This window comes from Cannabis sativa, chromosome 4 (assembly GCF_029168945.1).
Source record: "Cannabis sativa cultivar Pink pepper isolate KNU-18-1 chromosome 4, ASM2916894v1, whole genome shotgun sequence".
NCBI classification, from domain to species: domain Eukaryota; kingdom Viridiplantae; phylum Streptophyta; class Magnoliopsida; order Rosales; family Cannabaceae; genus Cannabis; species Cannabis sativa.
In genome coordinates, this window is record NC_083604.1 from 81996265 (window position 1) to 82019797 (window position 23533).

Below are 23533 nucleotides of genomic sequence, written 5' to 3' on the forward strand. Positions count from 1 at the left end.
CCCCACCCATGTTACCTGTATTGAATTGAATTTGATGTCAGTCTATAATTGAAAATGATAGAAAAACTCTCCATGATATGACTTTACTACCACCCAAAATCTAGTGGCACTAACTTCAAACACAATTCCAAATTAGTATTAAAAATTTATTTATAATACATGAATTCGACACGAAACACAAATTTTATAAACACAACTTTTGCTTCTTGTGAAAATTACACAACATGTGTAATAAGTCTGTTTGGAAATTGAATCTACAATCAAAATAATTTGGAAAACTTCTTTTCTAATTTTTCAAGTTTGATGAGTGTTTCCTGATACCTCAAAAGAACATGTTTGAGATTCGTCACTACTTTATTTATGAAATTCATGATAATAGGAATACGTGTCCTAATGTAGGATTGATGTCAACAATTTATGTGACATTTAGTAGTCCTGAGATCCATAAAAAAAATACTGGATAACGTGTTGAATCTTACATGGCATGGAGAAGGTCAAGTGTAATGATACTGAAACTGTGTAGATATTAACCCATCACAAAAAAACTTCAAAATTAAACGTGCTTGATCGGGAATAATTTCAAGATAGACAACCTCCTAAAAGCGGACCCAATAAAAACTTGAACTAGGGGCATTACAGTTTATCACCGAACTTGCAGTGAAATGAATTTGACATGTTTCATATTCAGTCACAAGAACAGTACAAATTCTTATTATTACAGATAAGTGATGACATTGTTAAAATAATTCTCTGTATTTATAGTATATAAGACATATACTAACACAATACAATACAATAAACTTGAACCCCTCACTTAAGGGGGATTGAGTTCCTATAATATAATAAATATTTGAGTGTATGTTATAAAAGAATAACTGGTAAAAGAATATAATCTAATTCAATGGATGAAAAAGAATCACACATATTATAAACCAGCAGAAACTAATCCATGCAGAGTGACGATTCCCATTACTCGGTTTTCGTGGTCGACAACAGGCAAGAACTGTACAGGTGATGGTGGAGCTTCCATCTTTTTCATGGCTTCTACAGCCATTGCATCTGGACTAATGGTTCTCGGGTTCCTGCATTGACCGAAAAAACCCTATTATTAGCATATCTGTAAATGGTGTAAAATGGTACCCAACATCACAATTCAATTTTTCATTACCTGTTACACATTTCTCCAACAGTGAGTTTGAAGATGGCTTCACCGCTTGCCTTGAGAGTACGACGAAGATCACCATCTGTGAAAGTACCCATCAAATGATAATCTTGGTCGATAACGAGTAGGCATCCACACCCTTTACTTGTTAGCTCAACTAGTTGATCCATTATAAGATCTGTCTCTTTACAAACAGGTAACTCATCTTGTTTCTTCATTACATCTGTAACCTGCAACTCATATAAAGTAATATTGTAACCATTATTTATGCAAGCTTTTCATTTTCAAGTACATTTACATAAAATTTGACTACATTGTTATTATGATAAAGCTTACAAAGAAAACAATATAGTTTCAAACACAACACACTAACACGAAATCATCATCCAAACAATGGACCAGAAAATTTGAAAACAATAACATCAAATCAAACACCAAACAAAGATAAAAAAAAATGCAGTAAAAGAAATTAACATAATTGACACACAAGGGAACTTTTGGTTCAATCACAAACCCTTGTGGTTTGGACCTAATCCACAGGAGAAAACAGCCATAAGGCTTAACACTTTATTCACTTCTTGATTATCAGAACAGAGTACAAAGATAAGGATCAAAGATCCAAGTTCATCAAAGGATACTTACTCCGAATACAGCTTAAACCTCAAAACTCTCTCTAGTGTTTCTGTATTTTTATCCCAACTACATTAACAAATGAAGACTCATATTCATATAGTCAATCATCAAATTAGCTCGCCATGAGCTCAACTAACATAACACAAACTGAATAATATCTAAAAGCTGTCAGCAAACCGTTAAAACGGTTGGGAACTAATGTTCAAGAGATCAAACCTCAACATACCCAACATCACAATTCAATATATATATATATACATATATCAATTTTAAATTCACAAAAGGAATGGAATTTGATAGAACAGCACTAAATCTTGAAGATGAGACTTTTTCCGACAAAACACATTTACTTAAATTACACTCTATTAAAAAGCTTTCAAAGAAACCAATACATAGCTTCAAACACAAAATCTTCATCCAAACAATGAACCAGAAAATTTGAAATCAACAAAATCCATCAACATCAAATCCTATGATTAACAGAGAAATTGAATAAATACCCAACAGCACAATTCAATGTATATGCATGTATCAATTTAAAATTTACAAAAGGAAAGGAATTTGATAGAACGGCACTGTACCTTGAAGATGACACTTTTTCCAATAAAACACATTTACTTAAAGTTTGACTCCATTGTTACAATAAAGCTTTCAAAGAAATCAATATATATATATATAAATAATATATAGTTTCAAACATAAATCTTCATCCAAACAATGAACCAAAAAATTCAAAATCAACAACATCCATCAACATCAAATCCAATAATTAACAGAGAAATCTAGTAAACACCCAACATCACAATTCAATATATAAACATATATATATATATATACATCGATTTCAAATTCCTATACCTTAAAGATGAGACCATTTCTTAAAATTTGACTCCATTGTTATGACAAAGCTTTCAAAGAAACCAATACATATATATATATAAATGTATTTATATATACAGTTTCAAACACAAAATCTTAATCCAAACATTGAACCAGAAAATTCAAAAGCAACAAAATCCATCAACATCAAATCCAATAATTAACAGAGAAATTGTGTAAACACCAAGCATTACAATTCAATATACACACACATATATGTAAAAATCGATTTCAAATTCTTGTACCTTAAAGATGAGACTTTTACCGATCCGACCAGCGGGATGATTACAAGCATACTCTTCCCTGGTCAAATTCCTAGCACCCATAAGCGCAATCGCCACAGTATCCCCAAAAATCATCTGAATCGCAGTCGAAGTCACAGGAGCCAAATCAAAAGGACAAAGCTCTCTCTCTAAAGGCAAATGCACATTCATATTACAAACCGCAGCAAGAGCATTACCCTCAACAGAAGTAACCGAGATCAAATAAGCCCCTTTCGCCTTAGCACAAGGAACAAGTCTCAAAAGCTCATCAGTATTCCCAGACTTACTAAACAAAACCAAAACATCTCTCTTACTCACAATCCCAATATCACCATGGAGTGCATCCACCGGAGAGAGAAATCCAGAGGGAACACCTAGAGAAACGAGAGTCTGGGAAATCTTCTTGGCGACGAAGCCAGACTTTCCTACGCCGGAGAAGAAGACGGTGCCGGTGGAATCGAGGAGGGTTTTGGTGAATGCTAGGGTTTGGGAAATGTTGAGATTGTTGAAGAAGAAATTGAGGTGGTTTTGTTGAGATTTGAAGAGGTTGAGGAGTGTGGTTTCGTTAATGGAGGATTGTTTAGATGATGAGTCCGGAAAATTGAGCTCCGGCAACGTCATTGGTAGAGAACCCATTAATGGAGTTCTCCGATCTCTCTGTAATGAAATCTGGAAATTTTTTAATATTAATAATTTTAATTTTTTGAATAAAATTAATATCTGTATTTATATTTATATGGCGTTTTTTTTGGAGGATGTGACGTTTTTTTTAATTTGGTTTCCTTAAAAAAACGTTTCTAATTTGGCGGGGTTTTTTGGCCATATCCGAAGATTTATCGCATTGTCGGTGCCTATCAACAACCTTTTATTATTTTATTTCTCAATTAAAAAAAATGTTTTATTTTAATAGATTATTGCTATTGGCACCTGTGGTGTCAAGTGACGTCTTATGATTGGTTAGCGATATTCTTTAAAAAATTATTTTTTTTAAAATTATATAATACTAATAATTATATCACATTTGCGATATTCTTTAAAAAATTATTATTTTTTTATAAATTAGTTTAATTTTTGACAATTTTTTTTAATATAATTAACTTGAAGATAATTCTTAACACGAACAGATACAGAAAATGTAAACAGTTTTGTCATAACACCTTTAGATTAGATTATTATTAAATTTTATTTTGACAAAAAATCAGTTCAACGTCTTATTTGAACCATTTTAGAAAATACATGGTCTATTTTATCATTTAACAAAACATATGGTCTAATTAGTATATTTTTAGAAAACACAGGATCCAGAATAGTATTTACCCAAATAATATTATACATTAAATGTGTTTTTTTATAGATTATATTGATATTTATTGGTATATGAAATATGAGATTGTCTCCTTACATATTAGAAAACTCCCATAAAAATGAAAGAAAAAACTCAAAAATTTGATATTCAATCTTTAGCTTTAAAGTTGGGCCTACAAATCGGCCCAATGTTGGATAATGGTTTAAATCTAAAGGGAAACTTACAAAAATACTGAAATTTAGGTTAACTTTTACAAAAATACTGTCACACGGAAATCTTTTCAAAAATACTGTGTTTTTATAAAACACCAGTAAAACACAAAGCAGAACAACTCAAAACAACAGTAGAACACTAGTAAAGCACTAGTAGAATACCAGTAAAAACTTAACACAGTATACAAACTTATAAAAAAAACACAGTAAAAAAGTAAAAAATTCCGCCTGACAGTATTTTTGTAAAAAAATAGCAAAAGTTAGTATACTATGTAAATTTCCCAATCTAAAAGTGGCCCAGCTCATGAAAATTGAAGCCCAAATTAAAAAGTTTCATCTATTATGGCTTTGCACTAAAAGAAATTATTTTTATTTCATGATTTTTATTTTACTTTAAATGTATGTTTCCAGTTTGTACTATTTTTTATTGTTTTTTGTTCCTTCTCAAATCATAGAAAAGTATATTATAAAATATAATAAAAAAATGTTGTTAAAATGAAAATAAAAAATATATGAAAACAAGACAAAAAAGGTTATTGAAATTAACCAAAAAATAAGGTAAAAGAAAATTAAGAAAAGTATTAAGATTAAATTTTAAAAATATATAATTAACATTTTTGGTTTTAAATACAATATGCGCCTAAATTATTTCATAATAACTAGAATAATAGTAAACTTAATTTTACGAAAATATTAGGGTTACAAAAAATGTAAATCTGCCACTAATTAATAACTAACTATTAGTTATAAACATATAGAATTATAATTTATTAAAAATAAATAAAAGCATTCCTAACAAAAGTTTTTTTTGATAACTAAAAGGGAATTAAGTGGTGCGCATTATATTCCCAGCTCTTAATACCAATCCCGAAGATTAACGAGAAGTAAGTTAGGGCTTATAAAGGAGCGTCACTTTTAAGACTTAGGATAGATATTATACCGTACTTAAGAACTCAAACTCCGAAGAACTTTGTAAAGTCATCTAACCAACTACATCATATAGACTCGATAGTATTAGTTGCATGTAGTGGCTTATATATTATTATAAAATTTAATCATTGTTTGTATATAGTCATTTTCACATGATCAAAATGAAATACCAAAATATTTGCTTGTCACTAATGGTAAGGACAGTAAGTATACGTTAGGGAAGAGGAAAGGAACAATAAATATTGGTCTCACCATTATTTATTTATTTATCTTACAAAGCATCTTTGACCAAACTTCAAACCCTAGCTGGTGTGATTGTACGGACACATCAATTAACTATATATCTATATATATATAATATATATATGATCATTTTTTAAAAATATATATTATTTTTTTTTATGTATTTCTTCAATATACCGTTTTTAAAATTGGACATTTGGCAAAGCTAGCTTGTACTATATATTCAATTACACTTATATATATACATGATATATGTGTAATGTACGTACGTGTATAAATATTGTAAAAATCTTTATAAACTAACAAGTTATTTTCTTCTACAAAAATTAGTACAAATATTTATGAAGAACTTATAAGTTTTCATGGTATTATATACCATTTGTGTAAAAATATGAACTTTTTTTTAAAAAAATATATTTTATGAGAAAAATTTAAGAAAAAATTTCGAAAATGTAGAAAAATCAGGTAAGAGTAATCTGAGAGAAATTAAAAAGGTAACTAGTTACTATTTTTTTTTTATAAATTTTCTCATAATAAAATAATTTTTTAGAAAAAACTATATTTTTACAAACTTATACCTTAAAACCCATAAAAAATAAAAATTAAATTATAATACTAAAATTGTGACAGTCAGTAGTCCCGTGATCCGTAAGGGGAAATACCGGGTAAGCTGTGCAATCCCACACCGCCTGGGGAAGGTCAAGTGGGATGATTCTAAGACTGTGTAGGTATGAGACTACATAGTTGAAGAGAGCTTAAATGGATTGATTGGTACTACCTATATCAACAAGGTGCATCTTGTTTTTCGGTAGCCCATCTCGAAAGAACTCCACAGTTAAGCGTGCTTGGCCTGGAGCAATTTCAAGGATGGGTGACCTCCTTGGAAGTTTTCCCAGGATGCGTGTGAGTGAGGACAAAACACGCTGGAAACACTCGTGTTGGTCTGTAGGGTCAGTCATCAGTTCATGAAGCAGCCAGAGTGACATACTCGTGTATAAGAGCCATTCATTCCGTGGGTGTAAGGACCCAATGGAGACTTGAAGCAGGGACGTTACAAAAATTTTAATTATAGAACTTCTGTAAGTACTCGATAATTAAGTATCAAGTAAATTGCCACGTGGTAGTCCTTAATTAGTCCAAATCATTAAATTATTATTTTTTATTTAAAAAGTAATTTAAATATACCAATAAAAAAATAACACGTGGATAACATTTAACGGTCAGGTACCTACGGAAGTTTCAGAAATATAACTTAAGTATTATTACCGTTAAAAATTACTTAAATACTTATTAATTCATAACTGAGAGTAAACTTATGTATTTATAAAGGCACAAATTATTACTTTAATTTTTAACATTTTTTTCCAAAATTTACTCATAAAATATATATGTTTTTTTTTTTTTAAAAAAAAACAAATTTTTACAAACTTATACCTTTAAACTCTTAAAAATAAAAATTCCCCAAATAATACCTTTACATGTACGTACGATGGTGTACTAGGTGATATCTATAAAAATTATGACTTTTCATATAATGGCTTGAATTGAACTGAAGTAGCCTTTATTTTTTAAAGTATAAAAATGACAATCCCTATAAACTGCTGGTTCAAATAAAATTAATCTAGCATTTTAAAAAAGACTTTGGATTTTTGTTTTGTTTTGGGTATAGTTAAAAAAATATAATAATAGGGCACATGGTATACAACCTAACCCTATTAATTAAACTTGTAATGTCTCACTCAATAATAGACTAAAGCTTTAACCTTTTTGTTTTGAGTACATATATATATAGATTATAACTAATAACTATTGTGTATAAACAATTAATGCCTACTAATTAATATCTCAAGTACTAATAAATGATGACTTTTACACAATTCAATTAATCAATTAGTACAATAAACAATTTACATTAAGCAATAATCTAAAAACTACGTTGGCGTTTGGTAACACTTTTTTAATTAGTTTTTTGTTTTTAAGTAGAAAAGTGAAAATATTTTTCAAAAACATGTTCTATAAAACTGTTTTTACTTTTCAATTTTACAATTAGAAATCAAATTTTTTAAAAAAAAAAATCGCTTTCAATATTTTTTTAAATAGTTTTTTTTCTTAATCAATCTTTTAGATTACGACCAGACCTGGACCCAAATCCCCTCCCTACGGCCCTGACGCTAAACCCGACTTTTGACTTGAACCCGAATCTGATCCCGGACCTAGACCCGACTTAAATAAAATCAAAAAATAAAAATAAAAATGAACTTTACAGAACACACTTTTGTTTTCTGTTTTTAAAATTGAAAAAGAAAAGTGGTTATAGAACGCATTTTTGTTTTTAAAAAATATTTTTTAAAAACAAAAATTTTACTTTCATTTTGTGATTAAAAAATTAAAAAACAAAAGTGTTACCAAACGGCACCTACATAAGTTATGTGAATACTTTCGTTTCATATCAAAATCTATGTTCATTCATTTAAAGAATTCCAAATATGCATAAGGTGGCTAATAATATATATATATAATAATAAGCACAAATATAAACAAATCACAACCAAAGAAGAAAGAACAATTAACTAATATTAACTCATGAAATAATCTCAAACAATATCGATCCATCAAATCGTTAAATTAGGAGTACTTAGCTCATAATTAAATCCATAATCAAACTAAACATCAACATAAACATAAAAAATAGAATAGAAGAGAATGAGATGAAACTAGTTTGGGATTGTCACGGATCGCCAACTTCTAGATCCAATCTTCTTCTATTCTTCTTCTTCTTTTCTAGAGTTTTATTTCTCTCCTTTGGCTCCCCCTTATTTTGAAGCCCTCTCTCGCTTTTAAAACATAAGTTTCAGCCAAAAACACGTGAAAAGACAAAAAAGTCCCACTTTGCACGATGGCGACACTGTGGTGACACCATGCCATACCGCAATGACTACAGTTTCTCAAATAATTAATTTTAGATCAATAAATTTTTGCTGTGACAACCACAAACCTCTCCGTGATGAGAACACATGACAAAATCTTGTCACAATGACAATAAGCCTTGTTGCAGCGATTGACACATTTTTCTGCTTCAATTTCTCTTAATAAAATGTGCATAACTTTCATATACAAACTTCAAACTAATTTAGGATGTAAGAAACTGAAAAAAAGATTTAAACTAACAATTGTAATGCTCTGAATATTACACTATAAATTTATCAATTTTTTAAAAAAGAAATGTTGAGATGTCTGTGACAGTCAGTAATCTTGTGATCCGTAAGGGGAAATATCGGGTTAACTGTGCAATCCCACATCGCCTGGGGAATGTCAAGTGTGATGATTCTGAGACTGTGCAGGTATGGGACTACACAGTTGAAGAGGGCTTAAATGGATTGATTGGTACTACCTATATCAACAAGGTGGCATCTTGTTTTTCGGTAGCCCATCTCGAAAGAACTCCACAGTTAAGCATGCTTGGCCTGGGGCAATTTTAGGATGGATGACCTCCTGAGAAGTTTTCCTATAGGAAGCGTGCGAGTGAGGACAAAGCACGCCGAAAACACTTGTGTTAGTCTGTAGGGCCAGTCATCAGTCCATGAAGCAGCTAGAGTGACGTACTCTTGTATAAGAGCCATTATTCCGTGAGTGTAAGGACCCAATGGAGGCTTGAAGCGGGGACATTACAAATGGTATCAACCTTGACCCAGCCAGAAGTGTGGTCGACGAGGACGTCGGACCCCGTAAGGGGGGGTAATTGTGACAGTCAGTAATCCCGTGATCCGTAAGGGGAAATACCGAGTAAGCTATGCAATCCCACATCGAATGGGGAAGGTCAAGTGTGATGATTCTGAGACTGTGTAGGTATGAGATTACACAGTTGAAGAGGGCTTAAATAGATTGATTGGTACTACCTATATCAACAAGGTGCATCTTGTTTTTCGGTAGCCCATCTCGAAAGAATTTCACAGTTAAGCACGCTTGGCTTGGGGCAATTTTAAGATGGGTGACCTCTTGGAAAGTTTTCCTAGGAAGCGTGCGAGTGATGACAAAATACACTGAAAATACTTGTGTTGGTTTGTAGGGCCAATCATCAGTCCATGAAGCAGCCAGAATGACGTACTCGTGTATAAGAGCCATTATTCCGTGGGTATAAGGACCCAATAGAAGTTTGAAGCGGGGACGTACAATGTCGATCTATACCATAAGCTAAGTATAAAGTTATTGTTATAATTAATAATTAATATATGCTTGTAAAAAAACATACTAGAAGATCTTATATATGAAAAACATAAAATACTACTATTAACACAAATATCAACACTAATATATGTACTTTAATTAGAAACCTAATGAAAAGTTGATATATCATATATATTATTAATGAATGCATGTATATATATATATGTACAGTGTTCATGTGAAAAGGCAGTAATATATATTTACTATGAGAGCCAAGTACCTGTACCCATTAAGTACTATATTACCATCTCTCTATAAATACAAAAAATATATATTTATTTATTTTTGTATATAAAATAGTACTAGCTAGAACTGAAATTTGACAGCAGATAGAGGTGTAAAGCTAATTTACAAAATTAAACCTGAAAGAGATAGGACCCAGCATGATCAGAATCTCACCATTCTTACTAAACAACACACTACACAACACTACAGTTACTTGGAAATTGACATGACATCTCATCTAAGATTCTCCCATTTCACCTTTCTTTCTTCAAACATCAATACCCAATTTTTTCCTATTACATAGATCACCATTGCTGCAATATTTTTCAGTGTCTAATTTTGCGGTATAAATATTTAAATTTTATTTTTAATTCTATATAAGTATATAAGTTTAATTTTTGACGATAATAATATTTAAGTTTTATTTCTGGAAAATGTTAAGTTAATGGCAAAGTGGCTGTTCTTGATTTGTACCCAAATTATTATTTTTTTTGTTTTAAAATTTATTTAAATATATCAATAAAAAAATGACACGTACGTGGATAATGATTTGACACTTAACGATCAAATATATATACCTACGAAAGTTTTTAGAAATATAACTTATGTATTATTATCGTTAAAAATTAAACTTAAGTATTTATCTGCAACCGAGAGTCAATATGTATTTACTTTGCAAATTACTCTACTATTATTAAAAAATAGAGAGAGAATATGTAAAAGAGTGTTTTATTTCAATTTGAAAGTTCGATATTGAGGAGATTTTTTTTTTCTTTTATGATTGGTTAAAACATCAAAATCTAAATTTGTCCTATTACATAAATCACCTTACCACTGGTTCATTAGTGCAATGTTTTTCACTGTCCAAAATACGATTATGAGATAATATTAAAGGCCAAATTAGTATAACTATATTGGGAGAAAAAATAATTCTTATGCTGTTAAAAAAAAATTTAGAAATGAGTTGTGAGAAAAAAATATGATGAATATTTGATAAATTATAAATTTAAAAATATTGTAAAAAAAATACAAAATTAGAATATGAAATGTGCTTTAGGGGACAATATTATTGTGTTTATGAAATTGGCTTTAAGGGTTAAGCATATTTCTAATTTCAACAATTAACCATAATCAAAATATGCTTAACTCTTTGTACATTTATTAGAATCATCCAGAGTATTGGAGAACACTGTCCCACATGAATTAAATGTAAAAGTATTGAGACATATATAAAAACATGAGCTACTCCACTTATCACCAATTGGTTTTGAGATGAACCTCATGATTCTCATCATGGTATCAGAGCCATATTCCTAGCGAGTTTTCGATCCACACCTATCCAGATGGTTAGCCAGCCGCACGATATCTAGATGGTGCGAAGATGCTTGAGATTTGAACAAAAATAAGCAAGCAAATGGCTTGACCTATGATAATTAGGTGATTCAAGATTGGTGAACTCGCCTCGGACTTACACTATCAATAATGGTGGGTTACAAATTGGTTCAAAGACTGCAAATCACAACTCTGACTGGTAATCTCTCAAAAATTTCCTCTACATTTTTTAAAAATCTATCTTGATTTTTCTCATACTAATAACTTTCTTTATTTTTCTTTACAAAATGTCTCATTGTCTCTCTCTTCAACTTTCTAGAATTTTTGAATCTCGACTAATTAAAGTATCGTTGTAAATGCAGTTTATAATTGAAACTGATGAGCACATAAAGAGATTTATATATTCTAAGTGATTTTGGATCTAGTTTTGAAAATAATTTTAGTTGGTATAGAGGAAACAAAACAAAAAATAAAAATAATATTATTTTAGTGAGCTAGAAAGAAATAAGAAAAATTTCTTATATATATATATTAAGATATACTATTTTATTTATTCATTGTTCTAAAATATATATATATATATATTGTTCATTTATGTAATTTTAATTCGATAATTCATTAAAATATTTTAACCTCCTTTATTTTATTTTATACTTTGGAATGATATATAAATTTTGGAAATCCCACAATTATTTTTTTATATTAGTTTTTTCTCATCATATTGATCTTTTTGTCTCTTATACCAAGCAACATTCTCATTTTCATTATATCTTTAATTTTCTCTTTTAATAAAATTTTATTTTCAGGCCACAAATAAAAAAATGGAAGTGGCAAGTAATTATAATTCAAGCTATTTTATGAATAAGAATAATAAATAGATAGTACCTTACAAAAAAAAAAAAAACAATACAATTGTGAGTAAAATTATATATATTTAATTTTGTACGTAGATTAATAATAATTATATACATTTTTTAAATATTAGAAAATATATCATTTCAAATATATATTCGTTATTTTATCTTCGTTATAATTTTTGTTAAAAAAAATATCATTTTCCTGAAAATTCATCATTTTAGTTTTACTCCATAAAAAAATGCATTGATATTATCTTTACTAATATATTATGATCTATTACATTGACGTTCAAAAATAAATTAAAATAAAAATTATCTATTACTGAAACAGCAAAACAACCTCTAAATTCTAGATTTTTTTTTAAGAAAAAAATTATAATGGTAATAATTATATTTTACGTGGTGTACATATTTATTTATTTATTTTTCTGAATGATTAGAGATTATATTATTACATTCATTTAAATTGAAATTAATTAGTAAAATAAGAAATTAAAATAAAATGGATTCAACACGATGAGTGTCCGTACGGACAAAGTCTAAAAGAGAAATTTAAGTGGGAAAAAATGGGGCCCACATTTTTGACGTTTATGATTTTCATTGGTCAAGAGGTGGGACCCAAAATGATAAAAATAAAATCGTACGGTGAGGTGCGAAATGAAGGGATGTGATGTGTCCACGTGTAAGAATTGTGTGGCAATTAATAAAACGACACAAGTGACAGTTGTGCACGTGGGTCTTGCACGATTGGTGGGTCCATGGGAGCCAGGGTGGACCCAGTCGTATAGGAAAAAAATATAAATGTCAAATCGAATGTCTCGTCAATTAAGGCTTTTTCTTGAAATGAGTGTAGTGATGAGTTGAGTTGAGTGAGTGACCACTCTTCTTTGTCACTTTTCTAAATTAATTATTTTTTTAATTATTATTAAAAAAACATAATCATTGATTAATTATTTGACAATTTTTTTTAATGTATTATCAATCTAACTAACTCATTTTTTTGTTTTTTGTTTTTTTTTTTGTTTCTTTTATAACTAAAAGGAATCATATAATGCACATCCTATCCAATATATCTCCACTTTAGTAATTCCAAAAACTATACTTAATAGTCAATTAGGACTTATATACTAGTACTTGACAAAAGGAATCAGATACAATAGCACGAATCGAAATTTATACAAAAATTAGTGGGTTTGGGTTTGTCGTTTGCTTTATCAGTTTAATAAACGAGTCATGTTTAAGTTGACACAGTTAACACGAAACTGATCTATTAATATTTATTTAAAGTTATTTTAATACTTTAACAGGTTATAAATTTATTGAATATGTTATACACGTATTATTGGTTGACATATTTAAATAAAATATACTTATAAATGGGTTATACGAGTCGTGTCGTGTCAACTCGTTTATAAACGGGTCGTGTTCAGTTAGGGCATATACCTATTATATATGGATTTCGACATAACACGAATACGACCCACGAACATGAATTTTCACCCCTAGCTTATACACTATCACTAAGATGGTTGCTAGTCGAAGCTCTCCTATGAAGGTATACCATGGCCTATCTAATAGGGCACACAAACAGCCGCTACTCCCAAATGAGCGCCACTTTTAAGGCTCATGATAAGTGCTATCAATCTATCATGGGGACTAGAACTCTGAAGAAAAACTAAATGAGGAACTTAGTGTAAAGTCATCCAACTAATTACACACTAGGTGGTATAATAAGTGTCATTATTAAAAAAAAAAATAGATATATAGTGGCGCCCTCATTAAGTTTTTTCAAAAGAAAATGGTTTTATAGAATTAAATTATTTATTTATTTATTTATTTATTTATAATAATAATTTTTTATAATTAGAAATATTTGGATGAAGAATAATTTCTCCTAATTTGTTTTTATTTAAAGAAAAGGTCTAAAATATATTTTTTTATATAATTAACCGTCTTTATATTAAAATATACTATCAAAAATAACTAATTATCATATTTAAAAATAATATTGACTTTAAAATTTAATTGTAAATTTTTAAAAATATAAGATCTAACATATATATATATATATATATATTTTTTTTTGAATTTAAGAAATCAAAATTGGTAATTCATCGAAACAGGAAGGTTCAAAATAATTAATAAAAAAAAAACTAATTTTCATGTAATTACCATAGTTGGAGTGCAAAATAAAAAGAAAATAATATAGCGGACCTGTTATTTTATATATAAATATATGGATAATTATGTTAAAACATGGCTATATATTTATTTATTTTAAAAAAATCTATATTTATATAGGTACGTATATGAAGACAGTATATATATAGGAGTTAGAGTAAGGTTACTATTGTTTGATTCTAGCTAGGGTAAATTCAGAGCAGTGAAAATATCATGGTAAATTAATGTCTTTATTTTGATTTTTCATTTCTTCTATCATCAATTTTCGTAATATATATAACTTTTTATTTATTTATTAATTTTTTTTTTTTTTTTAAAAAAAAAAAAGAAGAAAATTTGTCAAATTTAGCTTACTGTTACGTGACGATAAATTATACATGCAATAGCTCCTATAAATTAAAGACTTCATTTATATTTTGTTGACCTAATTATTATTCATATATTAACACATGCATATATAGTACTGTAAAATATGATAATAATTAATAATAATAAAAATAGTTGTAAATCCCAATATTATATGTTAGTAGTTCTATTTTGGGAAAGGTACGTAGTCGTTTCATTTCATATTTATATAAAAATGTATAGATATAAATTAAATGAATAATATGTATAACTGGTCATTGAGATTGTGTATGGAATTTTCTTGGCATGTGCATCATATATATATATATTAATATTCTCCTATAGCTTTGTATATATATGTTTTTAATGAACTAATAATAATAAAAACAAGAACAGTCTTATCAAATTAATGTGTTCGAGTACATATAAATAATATACAAATTAATATTGTTTTAAAAATATATAAAGTGTAAGTGTACCTTATTGTCTTTGGATTCCCTTTCAATTTTTATTGTAATTTATAAATTAATAGTAAATAATTAGTAAAGAGTAGTGAAACCACAAATTCACTTCAATTTCTACATATTATATAAGTGCATGTGTAATTAAATTAATAATATTCATTTTACACTAAAAATATTAACACCTAAATTAATATTGTTCCTTAATATTTATTTTTTATTATTATTATTTTAGATGTTTACATCTTTACATTCTAAACAACACATTTTCTGAAAAGGCTTTGAATAAACTATACAACACACTTGAATTGAATATTATGTTCTCAAACTAACAAACATCTTCCTTATACTAATCCTTCTAGGTCAAATGACCAATTCTATTCTTAACACTTTCAACAATCTTTTTTACATGATCTTGTTAATTAGTTTTGGTTCCACAAAATCTCATTCCTAGCTTTTCATAAATGATAAACAAGAGAAGCTGACCGCCAAAAAATAATTTCTTTCGAATTTTTTAAGCTTTGACCGAGTGATTTTTACTTGATAATCGAGTTAATAATAGTGCTAGATTAAATTTCCCAATTCATCAAATCTTTTATTACACTAAAGCATTTGGAGCTTATAGGACAATTTAAGAAAAGATGATCTAAATTCTCTGTATTCCCGCCACAAAGACAAGTTTGATCTTGCACTATATTAAAACGAAGCAATATATCTCTTATTTTGAGTCTATTTTGAATAGCCAACGTACCAAATAATAATAATAAAGTGTTTTAGGGCTCGTTTTGAACGCCGTACTAGGTCGTATTGTATTGTATTATATTATATTGAATTGGATTATATATCATATTTTTGTATAATACTATGTTAAACTTTAATTTATACTAAAATATTATATATTTGGGTGTCCATAAAAGTTAATATCACATATAGTTTTACATAAAAATATTGCATAAAATACAATACAATACAATACGACCTAATACGGCGTTCCAAATGAGCCCTTAGGATATTAAATAATCTATTCCATACCTCATTGCTTCATGTACTCACTCGATCAAATTCTTGACGAAACAAGCGATAGCCTTCTCAGATGTGATATTAATGCTCTATTTGGAGGTTTGGCTCTTCTATTAGACTCCACATCCTTTACTGTTACAATTTTCTTCCAATACCAACTACTCTGCAATAGGGGCAATTAAGTAATCCCACCAATTTCCTTTTATTGTTAGAGAGTCCCACACTGCTAATGTGTGGAAAGATAATAGAATATATAAGAGGAATGGGCTACTCCTCTCATTGCCAATTGGTTTTGGGATGGAACCTCATTCATCTTATTCCTCAAATTCTAACAGTTATATATACATTGTGTATTCATTTGACCCATAAATTATCATTCTTAGATGCTATGGCCTAAACATATTTTTGCAAGGCAGCCAGCTTGTTCCATGCTACATTAATGTTCCAAAATTTAAGGCCACTTGCCTTTTTTGTTTTACACATTTTGCAGACAATACTTCTGGCATTAGCACTAATAGTTTTAGCCCTGTCACAAGAACAACATGCATATCGTATTGTGTTCCTTTGTATTAATTTCTCTGTAAATAATGGTGTTATAGTGTTATTAATTAGTAAAAATTTACAAATAGTTTAACTAAAACGTACGTACATGCTCATAAAAAAAAAGAATTAGATTATAAATTTTTTCAAAATATACCAAAATATAGATTAAAGGTAAGGCCACTTTTATGATTGTAGTACAAATTTATTCTAAAATATATTTTCCTTTAGATTTTTTTTCACTAGATTGTCAATATAAGGTGCATGAATCTCTAAAAAGTTAGACATTGACATATGTTCAGAATTATATAGACAAATATTATTTTGGATCCTGTGTTTTATAAAAGTTATTGACTGGATCTGTTTTGTTGAATGATAATATATTTAGCCTCTATGTTTTTCAAAATAGTACAAAATAGACTTGGAGCTTAATTAAAACTTAATAATTGTGACAGTCAGTAGTCCCGTGATTCGTAAGGGGAAATACCGGGTAAGCTGTGCAATCCCACACTGCCTGGAGAAGGTCAAGTGAGATGATTTTGAGACTGTGTAGGTATGGGACTACACAGTTGAAGATAGCTTAAATGGATTGATTGGTACTACCTATATCAACAAGGTGCATCTTGTTTATCGGTAGCCCATCTCGAAAGAACTCCACAGTTAAGCATGCTTGACCTGGGGCAATTTCAGGATGGGTGACCTCCTGGAAAGTTTTCCCAGGAAGTGTGCGAGTGAGGACAAAGCACGCTGGAAATACTCGTGTTGGTCTGTAGGGTCAGTCGTCAATCCAGGAAACAGCCATAGTGGCGTACTCGTGTGTAAGAGTCATTATTCCGTGGGTGTATGGGCTCAATGGAGGCTTGAAGCGGGGACGTTACAATAATACTTTGACCTTGAGGTATTATGACTAAACTAGCTAGTTGTTTTTTTTTTTTTAAACATTTATTCATACAAAAAACTGACTTCAAGGTCTATTGCTTATCATTTAACAAAATAAATAGTCAAACTAATAACTTTTACATATATAGGTACTTTTACAAAACACAAAAGTCATAACATGGTCCCGTGGTCACCAATGATCACTATACCATTAGATTAAATATCGAGTCTAGAGTACATTTCAACTTAATTAAATTACATCAAACAAAACATATAGTACATCACATAATGGTTCTATTTTTATAATATTTTTTAAATATATAATAAAAGGACAAAGTCCATTGTCAATATAAGTTTAAAATATTTTTTTGAAAATCCAAATATGTAAATATATTAATTAGGTATATTATTTTATGTTATATTGGGTATAAATGATAGTGAAAAACAAAAACAAAAGAAGTGAAAAGAGAAGAGAAGTGTAAGTGTGTAAGTAAGAATTATTAAAGAGATAGAGAAGTTTGGTGCAGTTTTTATTATGAGTATATGTACAGCAAGAAAAATAGAACTGTAGACAACGTGGGAATGAAACATTATTCAAACACTGAACAAATTACAGACCTTTTTTATTTATTCAGACCAAAATAAATAAAAGCAATTGACAAATCGAGCAGAACAACTGCTTAATTAAATCATCCACTTATATATTATGGGGAACCCAACAAAAAAAATACTTACTACTACTCTTTAATATATCTATTCTTCTCTGCCACTTTTGTCTTCTATCTATATTTTATTCCCCCATTTCTTCTCACATTCTTATCATCAAATATCGGTAAATAGCGGTATCTGTATTCAAAGTTTTATGCTTGTAATTAATGGCATGAGTAGTTATAATGTTTGTAAAATTGTAATTTTTTTTCAGTTTCATCATCAGTAAAAACTCTTTTTTGATCAATTTATTAAAAGAATATTTAGAACTGATACTACATGTTTTTGTCTAGACCTAATGATCTAAAATATGAGTCTTATATATGTCATGTTTAAGATAATAACAAAGTTTGGACTGACGAAATTAAAAAAAAAAATTACAATTCTACAAATTAACATTAAGTACTTATGTCGTTAAAAATAAACATTAAATTTATATTAGTACTTTCAAATTTAAAACTTTAAATATTTGTACCCTACTATTTACCTTTAATAAATAATTATGATTATTTATTATTATTATTATGTATTATTACATGATAAGATGACCAAAAATCATGAGCAATATTGATGTTAGGCACCATGGATGTCTAGCATCGCTTAATTACTGATTTGGGACTCATTACTTAATTATACAAATAACGATAGTACATTTTAGAAAGTGCTAAGCACTACTAGTGCTTATAAGCATTTCTTAAAAACCAGTAACAATACTTTATCCAAATCAGCCTAACAATAATTCAAGAGATTTGATTGTTTTCTTTTGTACTTGGATAGAGTAAATTGTGGTAAAATCTCTAAAAAATTTACCTCGTTAGTAATTAACCTTTGAAATTCAAAATTTTGACGGCAAATACTCCTAAAATTCCTTGTACTACTGTTAGCAATTCACTACTTTCGTTTATCTAACCTATTATTTGCCTATGTGGCCCGATATGACATGTCACTCAATTCACTAATATTAGGTCAAAAAGCTATTGACATGTCACTCAAAATTAAATTACATATGGCATTGCTAAAACTAAAAACTAATTATTTTTTTTTATCTTCTTTTATTTCTTTATTTTTTACAAATATCCTAATTTTTTTTTTCAATTTTGTTTTTCTTCTGCTTCCAAATGAATCGAAGTGCTGAATTGTTAACAGTACAATAATTTTGGAAGATTTGCCTTAAAATTTAAGTTTTGATAGAGTTAATTATTAGTGAAGAAATTTTTTTTTAATACTATTTACTTTACTTAGATAATTATAGTCTCATGAATAGTACGATTTCATTAATTAATATTAAGTTTTTGATATATTATTTGGCATAATTTATAATGTCAAAATTACAATTTAAACATTTTGTGTAGACATGTTAACTTGGCCTTATAAAAAAGTATCATGACATGTAAAACAAATTATTTTAAATATATTCTCAATATTATAAATTAATTAATATTTCCCAAAAATCAATATATGTACCTATACTATATCATACAGTATGATGGTATAATGATATGATTATGATCATGAATATTATATAAATATAAATATTCTAAGATCAAATGGTACAACCATTTTCCATTTATAGGCTAAGCTGGTGATCAATTTGATCTGAAGTTTTGGATTCTACCTTCGATAAATAATACTTATTTTGCTATATATATATAAACTGTATAGTGATCCCTATGTGCACAGTAAAATATATCTACTGCAAAATAAACTATATGTATAATAAATTAATAATATATATATTTTGTTTGAAATAGTAAAATATGTATATTTGTTTGGGGCACATAAATTTTTTATTCTGCTCAGTTGGTGGAGTATAAATATGAAAAAGTAATTAATTAGATCTAGTTTGAATTTTCAAGATCAGCATATATATATATATATATATATATATATATGAATTCTTGTATTAAATTATTTCATGATCAAATTAATTAATATAAAAGTGTAAATTTGTATGATCCAATATTATAAGTTAAAACATTATTACAGTCCCTGTTATTATATATAATATATAGATATCTTATTAATTGATCAATATTAATTATAATACACTTAATTTAATTATCTTCTAAACATCATTATTGTTATAATTAGGTTCTTTTTAATTTTAGCATATACAAACAACCTAGAGATCGATATGGTGAATATATATATATATGATGATATATATATTAACCAGTAAAATTTAATTTGTATTAATATATATAATCGACTATAATTAATATTAGAGAAATGCTAAAAGGGACCACTGGTGTCTAGCACCCTCCTACGTGTCAATATCGCTATTGGTGAAATTAAGTATCGAGTCCCATATAGTTTTATATATAATAATTTTTATGGAATATCGTTAACTTATTATAATGCAATACATCTAGAAGGTGCTAGGCACCATTGATGCCCAATAACAATGCTCTTAATATTATTATAGTTACTTTTTGACCATCTTTTCAAAAGCCACATTTTCTTCGTATGGTGACAATTAATCTTAATAATGGTGGGCACCCAATATTTATATATATATATATATATTTATATATATATATATAGCTAGCAAGGTTTGAGTGCTTCATTATAATATAATCAATGATTTAATTTTTTTCAAAATTGTTAAAATGCACTAATAGTAATTGGCTAAGGGTTCCTTAATTTGACACAGATTTACAAGGTACTTTCTGAAAAAAAAAATGTAATAAAAAAGTATAATTTGGTAAACAATTGAAAAATTTATAGAAAAATAATAGCTAAAAATTAAAAATTGGTACGGTCTAAATGTTAGAAAAAATTATTTTAATTAATTTTTTTTAATAAATTTATAAAATTAATGCTAAAAAGTTATACGGATCAATATCTAATACTTTTCTAAGTGTTATAATATCGCTATCGATATCGATATCACTAACCGATCATTGTAGGATGACACCTTTAAAAAGTGTTGGACACTACTAATACCCAATATTAATACTGAATTTAGTTGTACTAAAACTAATTTATTTATTATCTATTATAAAAATAAAAATATTTAAAATAAATAAATTATAATAAAATTAATAATATTTAAATCTTTTATTTTCTTATATTTTGTTTAAAAAAATATGTATATTTTTATTATAAACATTAATAAAACAACATCAACTTAGAATTTTTTTTATATACTCGAGTTTTTGTTTTTTTACATGTGATAACAATATAAATTTAAACTTTGAGAAAAAAATAAATAAAAATTATATTTCACATAAAATTTATATATTATATTTATGATTATTATGAACTAAATTGTCACATTGTCATTATTAATATAATAAAATCTTAACAATAATATTTTAAAATTTATAATTTACAAAATATTCAGTTTAATTTTTTTTACAATTTTGCTACTACTATTTTTTCTTACAGTATAGCTACAATTATTTTTTCCTATCGCACCGCTAGTATCTAATATAAAATTATTATTCATCAATAAGAATAGTTAAAACTAAAAATTGACCAATTATGTGTTATACACATATATTCATATATAGATATAATTTGTCTAGTCATTCAAAGAGATTCTTAGGTAACTAACTATACCTTGAAAAGATTCTGATCTATTTTGCATGATATATTAATGTTGGCTCTCTAGTGATTTTAGTAATTTATTTATTAATTTCTCAGCTAGCTATACATAAATATTTCACATTTAGTTATATATATTACTCCTCACAGATCTTTATTCTTTAACATTCATATACTTGAAAAATAAATTCATTATGTATATATTTATAGGAAAATCGTTATTTAGTGATATAACTTTTGCTTTTATATATACAATTTCTGTTTTTGCCAAATTTTCTAATTATAAAGTAGCAAATATTCCATAACCTATAAACAAGCTTCATTTTATAATATTAACACCAGAAATTTTTGTCATTGTATTAATTATTTACTGGAATGATTATTGAACAAGTTATATAATTCAGCATTTATTTTTGAAAAATAATCAAACTTTACTAATTGATTATGTCTGCAAAAATAATAGTACCAAACACTTAACATGAACATCACTTTGACCGAAAAAATAATTTTGAAAAAAGAACAAGAGAATCTAATTATAAGAGTACTATAAGTCATTAGCAGATCGATAAATGAAAACTAAAGAGATGACATAACTCATTAAACTAAGTAATTATATATATATATACTAAGGTTTGATTTATTAATTTTCAATTTTATGTTTTTCATTAGGGTAAAGACTATATTAAACAACATTCAGTTCGAGTTAGATTGTCAAGGATTAATTGATTCGAACTCTAATTCGTCCATGATTTCTAGATATATATTTCTTTTGGGTTTAATTCTAAATAATATTAGAGCTTTATTATGTGATAATTTTAACGCTCTAAGTTTAATTTTTTGCATGTAGTAATTGATTCTCTTGCTAATTAATTAGATTTCTTTGCAAGCTAGCTATGGTAACTTATCCAGAACATTATTTTGGCAGATGCCATCATTACATATATATATATATTATTTCCTAAAACTTTGTAATAATATATATTAATATATCAAAAAAAAAAACAATTAAGCCCTGTAACTTTAAATTAGAATATAAAATTAAACGATCACAAATATATGTATTGTAATATCTTTACTTACCACAAATAATAATTACAAATTAACAGAAGTGTCATGTACTAATTCAGGTGCTGTAAAAATAAAATTAATAAATATATAACCCTTTAAAATCCTAGAAATTGTTATCATCATTATAAAGTATGCTTATTAAGAAATTAATCACATTATATATATATATCATCCCCTATATAAGTAAAATCCAAGTCAAATTTGATTTTAGTGCTTCTAATTATTAATTTACTCATGATTAATAATAATAAACAAAGTTAATTGGCCCCTTCAAGGAATTAATTTAAAACATATCAAGATATATAAAACCAATGATATATATAAACATACTATAGATATTCCTCTATATATTATATATATATAGAATCACGTAGTAATTAGTTATTACATTAATATAATTAGATGAATAAACTAATTGGTTAAGCAAAACATGTAATAATAATTAATCTTAAATTAACAAAACTACCCAATCAGAGAGAGAAGAATAAGAAAATTCCTATCAAATCTTCATGATAC

At 27.5% G+C, this 23533-nt stretch overlaps 1 protein-coding gene across 1 annotated transcript; it reads right to left on the minus strand.

The window, feature by feature from the left end:
• Window positions 1-683: 683 nt before the first annotated feature.
• LOC115714743 (probable arabinose 5-phosphate isomerase) lies at window positions 684-3733 on the minus strand. The gene is made up of 3 exons (XM_030643499.2): window positions 2920-3733; window positions 1169-1392; window positions 684-1082 (listed from the first exon to the last, which is right to left on the minus strand). Exons 1-3 carry the CDS (start codon window positions 3571-3573, stop codon window positions 926-928), a joined length of 1035 nt encoding a protein of 344 aa, XP_030499359.2. The 5' UTR covers window positions 3574-3733; the 3' UTR covers window positions 684-925.
• Window positions 3734-23533: the final 19800 nt, after the last annotated feature.